At 41.2% G+C, this 18,669-nt stretch overlaps 1 protein-coding gene across 6 annotated transcripts in view; it reads right to left on the bottom strand.

The window, feature by feature from the left end:
* KLHL7 (kelch like family member 7) overlaps positions 1–18,173 on the bottom strand; it is a 57,027-nt gene extending 38,854 nt beyond the window's left edge. Inside the window, exons 1-3 of one of the 6 annotated variants that reach the window (XM_036863451.1) lie at positions 17,821–18,173; positions 3,071–3,201; positions 659–748 (exon numbers count right to left, since the gene is read on the bottom strand). Coding sequence is in view for 1 of the 6 variants with exons in the window: in XM_036863449.1 (XP_036719344.1) it covers positions 17,821–17,940 (120 nt within the window). In the remaining 5 variants the exon portion in view is untranslated. Of the gene's footprint in view, positions 1–658; positions 749–3,070; positions 3,202–17,174; positions 17,345–17,820 lie in introns of all 6 variants that reach the window. The other 5 variants (XM_036863450.1, XM_036863452.1, XM_036863454.1 and 2 more) reach the window with 5 other exon arrangements.
* Positions 18,174–18,669: the final 496 nt, after the last annotated feature.

The raw sequence follows: 18,669 nt of genomic DNA, 5'->3' as shown, positions 1-18,669 counted from the left end.
CTTACTTAAATATTTTTTTATAAGGCCTGTAGACTATTGCTTAGAAATTATATGCAGATTATAGTTAAAGCTACTGTTATTCCAACAGTGTCTTAAATTTTTATTTCCTTTTATTTGGGGAGGGGGTACAGAATAGGCATAGCTCTCAGGTGATTTTGCCGCACCCAAAAATACCAGGTAGCAAAACCAAGCCAACTATTTGGTTACTATCAAAACAAGCCGATCAAGTTGCTGAAGATAAAGAAAGAGAAAGGGAGAAGGGAGGGAGGGAAGGAAGGAAAAAAGGAGGGAGAGGAAGAAAGAATACTGACAGAATAGCAAGCAAATTAGATAGGGGAGGGACCTATGGCTGCTGATGGGAAGTTCCAGAAAATGTAAAGGTAAACTGAAATGTAGCAAAAAACCTTTCCAAGGTGTACTCAGGAATGGGGAATGTTAGTGTAGTGAATTTACAGGCACTGAAGGAAATTAGAGAAATCAGAGGGATCTCTGTACAATTTAGTCTTAGTCTAAGATTAATCTCTAGCCAGATATTAATGCTGTGTGTGGCGAGTAGGAGGAGGTGAAATGGGAGCAATCTTTTATATCCAAATGGTGCATTTATTTGACTGGACTACAATAGATGAATAGGTCCTATTCAACAAGAAATGAGACTGACCTAAAAAGAGAGGTCCCTCCTGCTATCAATCCTCTGGGGAAGAGGTGTACGCAAAGACAGGAAATGGGAAGAGACAGAGATTCAGGTGATCTGGATAATGAGAGGTAACAAGTCCTAGGTGAATGGAAGAGAAACAAAACAAACAAAACTACCTTTTGAACAATACATCTTCACTGGATTAAACAAACCAAAAAACCTTGAAATTTCTCTGTTTATGTCCTCCCAAAATTATATCTTTGTATTTATTATTTTCAGCTTTTGAATTTTTAGCCTCTTATAAACAGCATAGATTTTTGTGTAACTTAGTCTGAAGTTCTCACCATCTAAGGATTATTTTTAGTAGGGTTTAGTTGAATCCCTCCTATTTATTACTGATAACTTATGTTTCATCTTACATATGCCATCTTTTTAAATACTATTTATTGTTTCCTTGCTGCCTTCATTTTTTTTTTTTAAACTTTTGGTTGCTATTTTGGTCACATTTTCTTTGGACTTTTTCCTCCTTTAGGTGTCTCATTTACAGATCTGTCAAGTATTTGCAAACTGAATCCAGCAGGGTATTGTTCTAGGAATGCAAGAAGGGTTCAAGAATGATAATTCTATAAATGTAATTCATCATACTGACAGGTTAAAAGAGAAAATTTTCATGTAGAAGGACTTCAGGGAATTCCCTGGTGGTCCAGTGGTTAGGACTCCGTGCTTCCATTGCAGGGGGCACGGGTTCGATCCCTGGTTAGGGAACTAAGATCCTGCATGCCATGAGGCTTGGCCAAAAAAAAAGAATAACTTCAATATATGGGCAAAAGGGTGTTTGATAAAATTAAAAATTCATTTCCTGAGATTCTTTAGTAAAGAAAATGATGTGTCTGTCTGTTGAAGGTCATTCATCAGAATCAACAGCAAACTAGTGAAATAGGAGAGACATTCTCATTCAAGTTTGAAATATACACACACACACACACACACACACACACACACACACACACCCTGTCACACTGTTCTGGAAATTTTAGCCATATCACTAAGGAAATAAAGATAAATCAATTTAACACTTGTAGAACTAATATGAAAAGTTAGTAAGGTGGCTAGACTTATGATAAACATGAAAAAGCAATTAGATGTAATATGCCATTAGAAAAACACAAAAATGAGAGAAATAAAAATCCCAGTCATAGCAGCAACAAAATAATTAAATGTTGAGAAATAAACCTAAGAAATGTGAGGGATCCACATTAACGGGCATTTGGCATATGATAAAGATACCATTTCACATATGTAGTGAGAAGGTGGAGCACAGGTAATGTTTAAGGCAGGGAAATTATTTTGTATGATACTCTAACAGTGGATATATGTCATTATACATCTGTCAAAACCCACAGAATGTACAACACAAAGAGTGAACCAGTAATGTAACAATGGCTCATCCATTGTAACAAATGCCCCACACTTAGACAAGATGTTAATAATAGGGGAAACTGGGGCGGGGGGGAGGGGCAACGGGGGTAAATGAAAACTGCACTTTCTGCTCAATTTTTCTGTTAAACCTAAAACTGCTCTAAAAAAAATAAAGTTTAATTTAAAAAATGTGGTGAGAGATTTGATAATTGGAAAAATGGGATAACATATCAATTTGAGAAACAACAGATATCTCTGTCATGAAGTCCTCTCTCTTCCTCTGGGGAAGGTAAGTACTGGGAAGGAAGTTTCAGTCCTTTTCTCCATCTGTCGCTTCTGGAAGAGTGACTACAGGATGAGCAAGAGCATGGTAGAGGTCACTGACCACACAGAGCCAGGCCTCCTGGCTCACTCTTCTTCCATTAATCTGCCCCCAAAGTAGAACATAATTCATTGGGAGGCTTGCCCCTATCTATGGCAGGAGAGGACTGTTCCCATTCCTCAGCTGCTCTGCCTCAGACTGGGTAAGTTTTTGGTTAAGGGGAAAAAGAAGAGGAAGCCCATTTTATGCTCAACTCAATGCCATGTTCACTAGTCTGTCATCACCATTAATTTATCTGTCTCCTACCTCTACTTCTCAAATATTTAGAACCAGAAGAAGAAGAGGGCCCCTCAAATCCGTATGCATAGACACTCAAACAGAGGCAAACAGAAACTTTGGTGCTACTTTAGTGTTTGCAAGTATTAGACACTTTTGAGGGAAGAGTCCTTTGGTTTGGAAAGACCTCAAAACAGGCAAGCATTTTAGGCATGCATTAGTGGAATAACCTTTTGCTCTCTTTATGTATTTGCCAGACAGGACTGCAAAAGGCACTTTAGGTTCCTGTAAGCTCCACAGCATTGCATGAGGTTCTAGCTTTTAACAATATGTGCTGGCGTTAGTAGGAGGCATGCAAGCAGCTGTCCCAAATTCTATTCTTTACTGTATCCCAAGGAGAGGACTGAGGAATGACTAACCTTTGGATTTATGTAGCTTGTCAACAAGGTTCTGCAATCAGTCCCTCCCAGCGTGATTTCAAGTTGACCCTGGGTACAAATCCCTGGGTAGACTGTAGATTCAACTATAGTTGGGTGGTGGATTTAAATCACTGAAAGGATAAACGAAAACGGAACCCTTATTATATAGGGTAAATCATCATGTTGGATTGAGATACTAGAAAAGTCTCAACAAAGCCATAATAAACCCAAAGGTTAAGAGAAAAAATTTAAAAGGCCTCTTGGGAAATCATCTTTGTTCAGAAAAGCAAGAAAAACAGCACTGGGCTTAAACACATGTATAATCACAATAAGGCGAGTGGGAAAGTTAAAGAAAAACAAAGGAACACACCTAGATTAATAAAGGAAAAGGGGATTTCCTTCCTTAAGGGAAACATATGACAAGCTAGGCCAAACAGCTTCGAAAGGGAAAGGAGATAAACTTTGGTATAACTGTTCTTCAAAAGACGAGATTAGGAAACACAAAAAAGTTATTTTTATTGTTATTTATACAAAAGTAATATGGACCAAAGAGATACAATGAAGGAAGAAAGAATTCAGGAGCAGACTAAATCGTTTCTCTCAGAAAGAAGCTTGATCCTGGAATTTTTTTATAAGATTTATTTTAAAGCTAAAGGTAAGAAATCAAACACATAATTAAAGGACTGCCCTCAAAAGCCTGGGACAATTATAGTAGGTGATTACAGTAAGTTCAGATTGATTTGAAAAGGGAAAAGGAAGAGCAGCAATAGAGTATTTCATGCATTATTAAATAATCTGCAAGGTGATCTGGTGGGAAGACAGGAACGGTATATGCTCTAGCGCAATGTATATGGGAAGTTTGTGGAGATAAGACTAAGGGAGAGTACTAGGTCACCTTAAGGGAAGCCAAATAATTCAGACATAGTCCAGACCTAAGTTAGATGCTGGGCTTCCCCATAATTAAAATTACCTTACTGAGGGTGGTAAGGGTTGGCAGTAATCCTGAACGCATAGACCTCTTATTTTCCACCATGGCAAAATCTACAGACTTTGAAAGGCACTAGTAGAAGTAGGTTAGCAAAACATCTGGGCCCAAAAAGAAAAGGAAAAGAGGCATTTGATCTAAACAATGTTAGCTCTACCGGATAGGAAAGTATTCAACTTAAAAACAGGTTAATAACTCAGCTGGGGCTGTCTGGAAGGAACAGACACAAAGACACAGCCCATTTTGACACAAATAGGTAACAGAAAGGAATGTGTCTGCTACCACCAAGTTTCCAAGGCCTGGAAAACAAAAAATGAAGAAAGGCAAGGTTTTGAGGAGCACACTGTAAAGGGCCACAGGCCTTAGAGGAATCTGTTAAAGGTCACACTCCAGCTGAGACAAATGGAGGGGAAACAAGAAAAGGCTCTTCCAAGAGACAGGATTAATGTATATAAAGAAACTGAATCACTGTGCTGTACACTTGAAACTAACACAACATTGTAAATTAACTATACTTCAATATATTTTAAAATCAATATATTTTGATTCAATATATTTTAAACATATACATGTATATGTATACATATAAGGAATTTCACAGGAGGTGAGGCTTCTAATGAGGACACAAAGGTGCAGAACAACCAGGAGGATTAGAACTGTAGAGAATTCAAGGCCACAAACTGTGCTCTGCACAACTGCCTGTCACAAATGTGGATCACTCTCCTCCCAAGAGGGAGGGAAGAGTTTGTCACTAGACAAAACTCAATCATTTCTGCACTGAGTGGCCAGGACCACAGGGTTCAAAAAAGAAATGAAAATTAATCTTTAAACATGCAGGACGGACAACAAGGGGAAAAAAGAAACTCTAAGAGACTGAGCAGCTGAGAAATCCCCCTGGCAAATACCTAACATTTTGCCCGTGAAAAACAATGTATCATATGCCAATGAAACATTATTATGCATATGTGAAATTCCTTCCCTATCCAGTAAACATAGTGTCCCTATTAGCCTCTTGATAAGTGATTCTTCCCAGCTGAGTTTAGTCTTAGGGTCTAACAATTACAGAGAGCTGACACAGACTAGCAATCTGTCAAAACCAAAAGCCAAGATTTTCTTACTTTGAAAACCCTGTTCCTCCAGAAACGAAGTTTCTATCTGTTTTTGGCTGGGAACAATAAGGTGGGTTAGGACTGTATAATAATGTGTCAACATCTGCACTATTTACTGTAGAGAGAGGAGATGTGCTTGAATATTTTCAGGTTTGTAGGGGTGGGGGTGACACTATGCTAATCTTAAAAGTCCCAGAGACCCTTTGACATACTGAAAACATGTGACACAAACTACCTTGAAACTGGAGATGTTCAGCTTTGGAGGTGCTAAACTAACTTAATCTATTCCAATGGAAGACAGCCTACGCTGAAGCTGCTGAAGAAGTTACCCTGACTTGACCCAAACACTTAAGTGAACGCCTTCTGGCTGAGACTGAGCAGTTTAAGAAACCAGGGAGAGCAGACTTTTGCCTTTCAATTGCTTTAATTTTAATTTACAGGGAGATTATAGATGTGGGAATTTAATAATAAGAGGGTTCATAACAGACAAATTTGGGGGATTTTCTGTTGCTAGTATGGAATTAGATGGAGTGCTGTCATTCGGTTCACTGCAGACAATCCGGAGAGCTATGAATGACATCTTGGCTGAGAAAAATTTGAGATGAGAAATGGAAATGACCTTCCAGTCTAGAGTTAACTTAAGAGGTATCGACCCATTTCAGAGCTTTCTGGAGTAAAAATGTAAATAACCTCTTCAACTGTTCTTCAGAGGCTACAAAAAGGAACAGTCATTGATAGAGGATGCCTTGTCAGCATTTAAGACAGAACAAAGCACTCCCTGTGCCAGTAAGAAAACAGAACAACTAAAAGACAAAGCAAACCTGGGAATTCGAACTCACAGTACTTTGTCCAGCCAACTTTTGTGAGGGGATTTGGTGCCTGAATTCTACCATTCAGCTGAGATTCTCAACTCAGGGAGTTTATGTAGAGATCAACAGCCAACTGAGACATAATAGAACACCCTATTGACAGATGGGCAACTACCTGGTAATCCCCTATATGCAGTGCTTCTCTAGTAAAATAAAGTTGGAAGATGAGGCTTTGCTTAAGACCACCCCTGCAAATCCTCTGTTCTCAACACCGCTTAGACACAGAAAGACACACACAGTTTATTCTCTTTTCAGGGAAAAGCCTCAGATCAGTGGTTTTCAAACCTTTTTCTTTAAGCAGCTGAATTCATTTTCAATCCATTTTCATTCTATCTATACAAATTAAGTGGATTTCACTTAATTTGTATAGATAGAATGGGTTCTAGCCAGAACTAGCCTGGCAACCAAGGCATGGAAGAGGCTCCCCTCACTAATATGCTTAAGGATTCATTTACAGAAATTTTGTTTCTGATCTCAGCAATTAGTCTTTCTGGAGGTGGGTTCTGCTAGCAGTTTAGAGATTTGGGGACCCAAAAGAAGAATCATTTAATCAAGCGACATAACAACGTTTCCACAGAATGGACAGTTAAGACTGTGACCTGGCCATTTTGGCCTCCTCATGCCACCGGTAAAAAGTTATTACATTTGGGTAGGCGCCTGATCCTGGCCATCAGGAAAAAAGTTGTTGCTCTTCCTCCATGGGACAGAAGATGACTGGAACTCGGGGGACCCCCTTGGATACCTTCTGGTTGTTGGGAGAGACAGTTCTCTATGGGTCTCGAGTTCCTGCATATCTTCCTGGACATGCCAAGAATGCAAGGCTCTACCACTTTTTACCCAGGCCATCATTTCTCAGGGTTTTGTTGGCAGAAAGCGACCATAAGGGTGAGATAATGTCTCCCCTCCAGGATAAACAGCAAGCTTGCCTATCATTTGCTATAAAAGTGGCAGATTCCTTACTGTTTATTCCTTAGCTGCAACACAAACCCTAACATCCATCTGGGTCCCACCACGTCACCCTCATAGTACCTGTGGGGCAAGGGGAACTGATGCACACATGCTGATGCTGGTGATGCTGTGCTGTGAACAATCAAGTCTGTTGTCTCTGACCCAGGAGTCTCATGTCTTCTGCCAGCATCCATTAAACAGCAACAGGCTAACTAATCAGCTTTTAAGTAGCATAAAATCAAATCCCAGAGCCAACACTAGCACTGCCAACTGCAGTGGTAAATGTTAATGTAAGACTAAAGTAACCCTATACAGGCAAGACCAAAGGTTCAAGATACCTAGGAATAAAAGATCAGGTCACCCCATCAGATAAAGAACCTTAAGGGGTTGGCTAAAGACAAAGAATAGGAATAGCCAGTGAAGGAAGAAGTCACAAATAACAACAATGAAAAAATAATAAACAATGAATGTGGCTTCTACTTTTATTTTCATCTCTGCTTTTATATTTACCTAAGTGTTAACTAGTTTCCTTTCCCCTCCACGATCATATAAAGAATCTATTATTACATATACCCTTAGGGTCTTAAAATGCCTATAGGGGCTTCCCTGGTGGCGCAGTGGTTGAGAATCTGCCTGCCAATGCAGGGGACACGGGTTCGAGCCCTGGACCGGGAAGATCCCACATGCCGAGGAGCAACTGGGCCCGTAAGCCACACCTACTGAGCCTGTACTCCGCAACGGGAGAGGCCACGGCAGTGAGAGGCCAGTGCACGGCGATGAAGAGTGGCCCCCGCTCGCCGCAACTAGAGAAAGCCCTCACACAGAAACGAAGACCCAACACAGCCAAAAATAAATAAATAAAAATTAAAAAAAAAAAATGCCTATAGAAGAAATGGATATCACCAAGTGATCTTGGAGTTAGATATGGTAAGTGAAAAAATTTAATTGGTGATATATATATATATATATATAATTTTTTAAAAAATTATAGGACAGAATAAGGGCATGCATGTTTGCACTGGACACCTAAGGTATAGGTCATAGTGGATATTTGTGGATTCTGGCAATCTAGCATCCAATTTCCCCTGCCTCCTAGAACCCTAAACTCTCATTTCTGGAAAAAATCCTCATTATGAACTATCTTGGGGAGAGGGCAATTCTCAGAGCCTGCCTCTCGTTATGGAACAAGTAAGTCAGATAATTCTTCTATTCACTCCTTAGCAGAGCCCTAATCTGGCAAACAATCTAAGGCCAACCAATTAGATACCTACTTCCAGGATTCTGAATCTTGGGTGAATGACAGAAAGATGGGGCGGTGTGTCGGGGACAACGGGATGTCTTTATGGTGGCACCAGCAAGTTGTCAAGACTGTTCCTGCATTGTAACCTTGACTCCAGGGTTTCTGCAGCCTAGCTACCAAAGAATCCCTAGGCTTGTTTGCCAGGACTGCTCATCTTCCAGCCTACGGTGAACGGTGTAAGTTCCCGATACCCTTGCAATAAATTACTTTTACTTAAGACAGAATGGTTTCTGTTGCTGGTAACCAAGAATCCCAGCAGATTCACTGTGATAATAACAATACCAACAATATCTGTGTAACACTGAATAATTTATCAAGAGTTTTCACATTCTTTCTCTCACTAGTCCCAACATCAGTAAGGTAGGATATTATGATCATTGTGCACATAGGAACACAAAAGGCTGAAGAATCGACTTGCTCAACGTCACACAATTAGTAAGAAGACAGAGCAGAATTCAAACCCAGAAATCTGTTTGAATCCAATGTCCATGTTATTTCCACTATAGCATGCTGCTTCCTAAAGCAATGAGTGACTAAAGGCAAAATTGCTAAAAGAAGTTTTATAGAAGACACAAAACCAGTCTAAAATAATTTTTCACAGTAATAGCTTACAGTGTAATATTAAATTGTGATTCAATTTAATTGCAACTCAAAGAGAAGGTCTAAGGCAGAACTCATTTAATCCTGGCACACCATTTTCCAGTAAGCTAATCTGAAATAAGATGGCATATTCTTTTTTTTTTAAACATCTTTAAGATGGCATATTCTTAAGAGTGTCTCTCTTAAATGTTAATCAACCACATTTTTTGACAGCTCAACAGAATGTAACTAAATTATATGCTATATTATGTACTAAAAAATTTATCAGTGATTTCACTAATATGAATCTTTGTAGTAGATGCCAACTGGAGTAGCCACCTGACTTACAATTCTTCCTTCTCAGGAAATTGCCTCAATACATGGGCCTTTCAAGATCATGTTTGTGCTACATGGCCCTATTCTGCTTAGGATAATTTATTCACAGGATTAACATTTAACCCAAACTATGTCTATCAGATCCTCTCTCTCCAGGATTTGAAATTCTGAAAGAGAAACAGACTGCAAGTAGTCAGAGGTGAGGTGCAATGAAGACACTGTCCTAGAAAAAGGCCAGAGGCTTTTGGGGCTACCCTGGTTCTTACATCTCCCAAATCTTGACTGTCCCCCTTCTTCTCAGAAGGTAATTTTAATACAATCATGTCTCTCTTAAGATGTGCTTCTGTACTCATTTATTCAACACACACATGGTGTCATGATGACAGTATGCACTAGATACTACAGAGTTTAGCAGAACATTGATCCCATCTGGGAAAGCTTGGGCCACAAAGGGGGCAGTTTCCTCTCCATGTACTCCCCACTCTGTCCCTGCTTTGTCCTCTAAAATTTGCTTTTCCCCCCCACCATTCCATTAAAACTTTACTTGCTAAAACCACCAATTTTCAAATCCACTGGACACTCTCTTTTTTGACCTCCCTATAGCACTGGATACTCCTGACTGGCTCTCCTTTGTAACTTAATCTTGGTTTCAATGACATTATTCCCTGCTGTCTTTCTTCCTCCCACACCTTAATCTCCAACGCACTTTTCTTCCTATCCTTTAAAATGTTGATGCTACCCAGATCCTCTGTCCACTCCTCCTCTAGGTGTTATCAACCATACATATGATGTCAACTATTGTATTAACAAATATTTGAGCACCTATGTGGTAGATGTTGGCAATACAGCCGAACAAGCCAAACACAGTCCCTGCCCTCATGGAGCTTAGAGCCTAGTAGCAAAGACATGCTTTAAACTAAATAGTGTTTATTGCCTTTATAGAGCTGATAAATGCATGAAAGAAAGGAATAGAGTGCTGTAAGAGCATATGTAATAGAGGGGCTTGACATAATCTAGGGCATTCAGGGAAGAAGTGGCTTTTAAAGTAAGAACTTTAAAGTAAGGACTTCCCTGGGGGTTAAGACTTTGCCTTCCAATGCAGAGGGTGCGGGTTCAATCCCTGGTCGGGGAAGCTAAGATCCCACATGCCTCGGGGCCAAAAAAACCCCATAAACATAAAACAGAAGCAGTACTGTAACAAATTCAATAAAGACTTTAAAAATGGTCCACATGAAAAAAATCTTAAAAAATAAAAAAAATAAAGAACTGAAGCATGAGTAGGAAGGGGAGCGAGTCATAGAACCTTTATGACAGGGCTTTGAAGGCCAGGTTAAGGATAAATATTCATTATAAGTTCATGATAATTAACCTCAAAAAATACTGCTGTCAATTCCTGGTCAGGGAACTAAGATCCCACAAGCTGTGCGGTGTGGCAAAAAAAAAAAAAAAGACGACGACGACTTAGATATTGGGAATTCGCTGGCGGTCCAGTGGTTAGGACTCCTACAGGGGGTATGGATTTGATCCCTGGTTGGTCGGGTAACTAAGATCCCACACGCCATGCGGTGCGGCCAAAACAGCAACAAAACAAAACCACACTGCCAGCCATCATACCATTTCTATTCTTCACAAAAACAACTTTCCTCAACCTCCAGCTTCATCTTCTTCCTCCTTCATTTTAGCAGATGATCTCATCTCCTACTTTTCAGAGAAAACAAAAGCCTCTAGATAGGAACTCCTTCATTCTCTTGATTCCAAACACACCCACCTATGTACCTATCAACCCTCTCCTCCTTCCCACTCCTATGGAAGAGGAACCATCCTCCTCCCATAGGAGATTACTCACCTTTACTTTGGACTTCATCTCAGGAATCATCTATCAATCACCCATTCTGTTTCACATATATTAAACCTCGCCATTTCAAATGAATTCTTCCTACTAGTTTTTAAACACACATACATCTTCCATTTAAAAAGCCTTTATTTGATTCCCTCACTCCCTTCAGGGCCAAATCTCAAATGAACTGTCTCAATTTTCTCATACCCTATTCACACTAATCTGACTTCCATCCGTCTCCCCATCAAAACAACTCTCATCACAGTCAATAAACCCCTCTTTGTTGCTATATCCTCTGAACGTTTCTAGTTCTAATCTTACTCTGACTTCTCTTAGGCATCAAAATTTGTCATCTTCCTTCTGAAACAATTTCTTCTCTGATCCTCAAAACTCTCATTTTCCTCCTACTCTTCTGGCCACTACTTTTTTGTCTTCTTTACAGGCTCATTCCCTACCCAGCCTTTATCCTAGATTCTTAACTCTCCACAGCTTCAATGAAGTTTATCTTCTATATGCAAATAACTCAAAAATTTATACTTTTAACCCACAACTCTCCAGACCTGTCCACTCATCAGATACCTTAATGTCTCAGGGGCACTGCAAACTAAACTATCTAAAATACAAACTATAATCCTTTCCTCAAAGCCTTGATCCATTTCCAGTATCTCCTCTCTCAGAGAACTGTGTCATCATCCATCTAGTTATGCATTTCAGAACCCTGGAGGTCATAAATGACATCTTGTACAGAACCCCTCAGCATCCAATCAACCACCACCATCACAACAACAGCAAAAATAGCCAACATTTATTGAGAGCTTACTCATTATTAGGTTCTGTTTTAAGTTATCTTAATTTGTTTTTCTAATTTAGTCATCACAACCACATGTCGTTACCATCACTAAGTCCTGTTGATCTTACCCCCTAAATCTCTTGAATATACCATCTTTTCTTTATTGATATTGCCGTTGCTGCTATCACCTTAGTCCAAAGGACCATCTCACTGCGCTACTGTAACAACTTCCTGTTTGGTCTGCCAGCTTCTACTCTGAGAGCTAATTCATTCACCATAGAGCAGTCAATCATCTTTTTCAAAAGAAAAACTGATACACCTATTCCTCCTCTTATACACACATATATTTGAAAGGGTTTTAGAATAAAGGCAAAACCCCCTAACTTGACTTATGAGGCTATACACGGGAAGATCTTTATCTACTTCTCCAATTTCATCTTGCACCATCCTCCCCTTATGTTCTGTGCTCCAGTCACACTGGCCTTTTATCAGTCTCTTGTACCTGCCATTTTATGGTAAGTAGGTCTCACACAATGGGTTCTCAACAAGTATTCATCTAAATGGATAAGTTAGAAAGCCAAACTGAAATAGGGGAATAGATAAACAGTGAGCCAAGAGGCAGTGACTCTACCCACCTTTTGGTTTTAACAAGGGGGAGAGGGATTTTATTTACAGGGAAATATTGAGACTAAGAATAAGTGTATTGGTTTGTTGGTTAGTTTAAAGGCTAGAGAGGTTAAAACATGCCTAAATGTTGATGGCTAGAATCCAGCAGAGAAGGAGAAGTTAAAGATGCTTAACAAAGAAAGAATAACTAATGGTGTAACTTTTCTGACTACACTAGTACTGAGAAAGTCAAAGCTCAGGTGAAAGTACTGGCTTTAAATGGCTTTATCCATTGCAGCAGAATAAAAAAAGGTGCCAAAACAGGTTTATAGATCTGGTGGTGGAAAGTTAAAAGTTAGATAGTTCCAGACTAATGACTTCTATTGATTTGTGATGTCAAAAGAGGGATGATGTACTGAAAATGAGGATACAGAGTAAGGGCTTGGGTTAGAGGAAAACAGTAACATAAATAAATAGTAAGTAGAACTGCTCACCAGTAGTACTGCCAGCCCAGCTGAAGTTAGGACTCACCTGGCAGAGGACTGCCCAGTAATGGAATATTCTTCAGCTGTGCTTAGAAGCCTTGCACAAAGAAGGTAAACAGTCATCAATGCTTTTTGCCCAAAGGATGTGAAAAAAGGACTGAGGGCCAAGAAAGCTTAGGACATTGAAAAGACAGTGAAGAGAGAGATATATCTCCTAAACTGGACAGACAAAAAGAGAAAATAGAATAGAGTTAAGAATAGGAAGATCTGGATAATGGGAGTTGTCAATGGGAGTTGTTATGAAAATTAAATGAGACAAGCATATAAAACACTTTGGAGAACGGCTGGTGTTTCTATTATTGAGGATTTAATGCAGAAGGTTTGGATTATTCACAAGAGACCCTAAAGATTAATGACATATAGTAACTGACAGTCTTGGAGAGGTGAGTATACAGAAGCTGAGTCATTTCAGTTAGTAAGTGAGCCCAGGTGACTGCCCAGCATCCAATCCTCAAATTAGCTTTGTGGTTCTCTCACTTAACTCTCAATGGGGCTTTAACATAAGCTTTAAAATTCTAATTATGTTTTAATTCATTTAACCTGAGGAAACTGTGAACTGTAGTGGTACTCAGAAAGTTCTCAAAACATCTCTCAATTGTTAAGGGTCTTCTGGACTTCATTAACACAATAGCAATAGCACTGGGTACCTGCAAGAGTGACTTTGACCCTGCCCTGCTTTGTAGAGCCCCTTTCTAGTGTAACAGATAATAACATTAATCTAAAAAAGAGTTGGAAAAATGAATGAAAAGGTGCTCAACCAAATTAAATAAGATGCCACTATACACATCCACTAGAATGGCTAATGTTATAAAGACTGACAATATCAAGTGTTAGCAAAGATGTAGAGCAAAAGCCTCTCTCATACAGAGCTGGCCAAAGTGTGAACTGGCACAACTTCGGAAATTGTACCACAGGATCTATTAAAGCTGAATGTAGCCTAACCTATGACTCAACAACTCCACGCTTGGGTATTTCCCAACAAAAATGCAGAAATGCATACATATACACATCAAGAGTCATGTACAAAATGTACAAAAATATTCAAAGTAGCACTACTTTTAACAGTCCCAAATACCCAACATGATAGAATGGATAAATTCTGGTGTATTCATACAATGGGATACTACACACAATGAAGACGGACTAGAGCAACACACAACAATATAGATAAATCTCACAAACAAAATGCTAGCTTTAGTGTCCATAAGTCTGTTCTCTACATCTGTGTCTCAATTTCTGCCCTGCAAACCGGTTCATCTGTACCATTTTTCTAGGTTCCACATATATGCATTAATATATGATATTTGTTTTTCTCTTTCTGACTTACTTCACTCTGTATGACAGTTTCTAGACTTGGACACCAAGGGGGGAAAGTGGCGGGGTGGTGGTGGTGGTGGTGGTGGGATGAATTGGGAGATTGGGATTGACATTTATACAGTAATGTGTATAAAATGGATAACTAATAAGAACCTGCTGTATAAAAAAATAAATAAAATTCAAAAATTAAAAAAAAATGCTAGCTTTAAGAAAGCAAGACACACAAGTATATACTGTATGATTCCATGTATACAAGTTCAAAAACAGGACAAACAAATCTATGGTAGTAGAAATTAGAATAGTGGTTACCTTGGAGGGGGTAGCAATTGAGAAGGGCACAAGGTGGAGACTTTCTGGTGTACTAACCAATTTCTTTTTCTTGGCGGGGGTGTGTTCGTTTTGCAGTAATTCTTTGAGCTACACATTTATGATTTGGATCCTTTTCGTGAATCCTATACTTCATTGTAAAGTTTACTTAAAAACAAAAGGCTAGAAATGACTGAAAGGATAATGGAGGAAAAGGCTCCACTGGAAGCTGAGGCTGCGGGCTCAGCAGAACCCCCTTTCACCACTACGTACAGATTGGCTGCAATGCTACAGAGAGATGAAATGACCTAAATCTTTTTCTAATATCACAAAACTAATTAATGATAGAGCAGGAATTGGGATTCCGGAATTCTAATTTCACAGTGTTCTTAAATTTGTATAGGGATGTTTCTGGGGGCCCTTGTCATCCAGGCACTCATTATCCTGATCCCCAAAGTAGTGAGATCGTAAGGGAAAGCAAAAATAGTAATAACACAAAAGTATTCACCATAGAAGAACACTTTTAAAACTGGTCCTCACTCAAACATTCCTCCTCTGGCTCAGACCAGCTTCTATTTCTGCCACTTCCCATCAACTGCCCTTGTCAGTCATTCTTGGTGAGCCTCTTCTGTGTTATGTTAAACAGAACAATACATGTATAATGTAAATCAACTGCAAAGTGAAGCTGCCCACCTTACAAAAGATGCAGGATTCCATGAAGTTGGTAAAAGTGTTACTGGAGAACTGTCTGAATAACAAGCAAAGCCAATGACAAAAGGAGAAACTGGCAGATTAAGGCCAGTTAACCATTGTCGAAGAAATTCCTGATGTCTCACCCAGCATCCATTTCCCCCTTCCTACTCAGTAACAGAATCCTGGTATTTCAGTAACTGTATTTCTATTTTAACAGTAAATAAGTAGATGCTAATATTGTTTAAAGCTAAGTCTAAGAAATGGATATGAATCAATTTTTAAACCCCAAAAGCTAAACATACAGTCTCAGACAATCCCCTCCTCCTCAAGTAAACATCTGATGCTGCAACCCAGTTGCACCCCATCTACGCAGGGAATGAGGCAATGCTTTACAATGCTACAGTCTGCGTATGAAAACATGTATTTGGGGGAGTGGGAGGGTTGCTGGAAACAAATGTGGGCACTGGTGAACTGCGGTGCAATTACGTTTTAGAGGCAGACGCTAGTTAAATGCACCAGCAATGCAAAGTCAGTGGTGTTCTAAATGTAAGAAAGGTTCACAGGAAAGGAACATGAATGTATACATGGAAATAGATACATGAAAGTTACATAAAATATTGAATTCAAGCATTCACAGCTACTTCAGCCCAAAGACCAGGCAAGATTTAAAGGCACTCCCACAAATATCTACTGCATTCATGCACAATGTCAGGAGCTGATGAACAAAGACAAGACCCCAGCAGAATCTGCTTAAAGAAACCAAAGTTAATATCCTCATAAAACTCTTAAATTCCTCTACTGTTGTCCACAGTCCCATCAGAACTGAAACAGGAGGAAAGGGGGCAGGGCACAACCTTTAAAAGAATGACATAGCCATAGAACATGACAAAAACTGGTTAGAACCAACTAGGTCCAAAATGGTGGAAGATCTGACTTCCAGTGGACCTTCTTCCTCATTACACGCTCACTGTGATGTATTAGCATATGCTAAATGACACACCCACCAGTGCCCTGACTGTTCTGAGGTTAACCATAAAAGGCCAAAAAGTAGGTGTTGGCCCAGTTCCTGGAAATCTCCGCCCCTTCCCCCCCCCCTCCGCAATAGTTGGAATAATCCTCCCACACATTAGTCTATGAAATTACCCAGCCCATAAAAACGAACCACCCCATATTTTGGGGACTCTTGCCTTCTGCGATGGCCCACACTCTGTCTGTGAAGTGTGTTTCTCCCAAGGCCGTTCTCGCCTTTTGAGACAGACTGCGTTCTGTCTATGGAATGTGTATCTCTATAAATAAATCCACTTCTTACCTATCACCTTGTCTTTCACTGAATTCCTTCTGCCATGAGACATAAACTACCTGAGCTTTGGGAACTCCCTGGCGGCCCAGTGGTTAGGACTCTGCGCTTTCACTGCCGTGGGCGCAGGTTCAATCCCTGGTCGGGGAACTAAGATCCCACAAGCCACGCTGCGCAGCCAAAAAAAAAAAACCCCCCAAACAAAAAAAGAACCTGAGCTTCATTAAAGTCCTGAGACCAGGTGTGTGATCTCAGTTAAAAGACGGTGGATTCGAGTCCCTGCCTGTAGGTTCCAGTCCCAATCTAGGTTGTGTGGTTTCAGCACCACCAGCTGAGCAAACTAGGTTTTGCAGTTACTTATACTCATGTCCTGCTTTTGTCATGAAAAACAGGACCACGGTCACAAAACTGAAACATTCCCACAAATCTTCCTGGATGCATATTTCTAGAAATAAAGCTGCCAGGACGAGAAAATAACCAAGTGACTTTTCTACGCCTACTGGTATAAGATGCTATGGAATTTAAAAACAAATAGATGCTCTAGTCTACATTCTCTGGCGTTAAAACCCATTCTTTTCATAACCCACCTTTCGCCGACGTGCTGAAGACTTTCACTAATACGCCACACATCAAAGAACAAAGAACTCCTCTCAACAGAGGCGCACGGTGCCCTTAAAAGGCGGCACGGTATTTATCCACGGCTGTTTCTGCTCTAAATTAACACGTACAGGAGGATTTGTCTTCTACTAGCTCCACCCTGGTAACACAGAAGGGGGGCGGGGATCCTTATTTTAGAGGAGCTGATGTCAGGCCAGCAATGCTTCTCCCTTCCTTGGGGGGCTTCGGTTTGGGCTGTGCCAGTGGGGTTCTTCGCCCGAGATCTCACGACACCTTAAAACGGCTGGCCAATGGAGGGATCCTGGCCTCACAAAGAGATAACTAGGGCACAGCTGTTATACAAGCGATACCCGACGCCGAATGCCGGCCCACGGGGCCCCATAGGAGTCAGGAGCCACAGCATCGGCGGACGACGAGGCACTTTTGCTCGAGAACTGTTTAACGCTACCCTCCACCGACAGCGGCTTCGCCGGCGTGCGAAAATGCAAGGAAGGGCGAGGACAGAGGAAGAAGAGGGTCGCGATCCCCGGGGCGCGGGTTTCAGCCGCGGCTGACAGGGGCCCAAGTCCCGGACCACCTCCCCGACGCCGTCGGTCACTCCCACAGAGGCGGTACCTGTTTCCGCATGTTATTCATGACGCCCATGAAGCCCGCCAACAGTTTAGCTTCCTCTCGAGCAGCAAGTTTCTTCTCGGTCTTCTTCTTGCTGCTCTTCTCCACCCCGGAGGCTGCCATCCTCCGTCACCGCGGTTCACGCCCGGGGCTCGCGGAGCCGGGCGAGGGGTTGCACGCTCCCGGCACGCTGGGGCTTCTGTTTACCAAACACCGAGGTCGGGACCGCGGCTGCAGCGCCCTGCTCCCGAACCGCGCGGCGCGGCCACTGCGGTAGGACAAGGCCCGGCAGCTAACCTCAGAAGCACGCGGGGAGGCGACGTCCGCGACTCCGCTACGTCTCCAGCAGAAGCAGAGCCCGGAGGAGGAGTCTGCGCATTTCGCTCAAGGGGGCGGGGGCGCTATGAAGGGAGCATGGGGCGGAGCCTACGCGTCACAGCGGCGCGCCGCTCCGAGCGGCGCGAGGCGAGGGCGCCCTCTTGCGTTTGGCGCCCTGCGTCCTTCCCGCACAGGCTGAGTTTTCATTTCAAGCTGATTCGAGGATGCGCGTGCCGTTCCCTTTGCCCAAGACAGATTTTACACAATTGGATTACGTGGCGAGATTATCTTTTTTGGATAATTGGGTGGTAGAACACATTAAAGAGTCTCCCATTAATGTAAGCTCCGTAGGAGCAGGGTTGGTGTTTTCTTCACTGCTGTATCAGAGACTGGCATATTGCAGGCTCTCAATAAATATTTATGAAATGAGGAAAGACTATCACATACTGAAAGTTAAAGGTTTATTGCATGGAGTACAAGATTTATTTGCTTGGGATTCATAAGGCAAGAACACACAATCCCCATTGATGTCTC

This window comes from Balaenoptera musculus, chromosome 9, assembly GCF_009873245.2.
Source record: "Balaenoptera musculus isolate JJ_BM4_2016_0621 chromosome 9, mBalMus1.pri.v3, whole genome shotgun sequence".
NCBI classification, from domain to species: Eukaryota; Metazoa; Chordata; class Mammalia; order Artiodactyla; family Balaenopteridae; genus Balaenoptera; species Balaenoptera musculus.
This window is presented reverse-complemented; position numbering and strand designations above follow the sequence as displayed.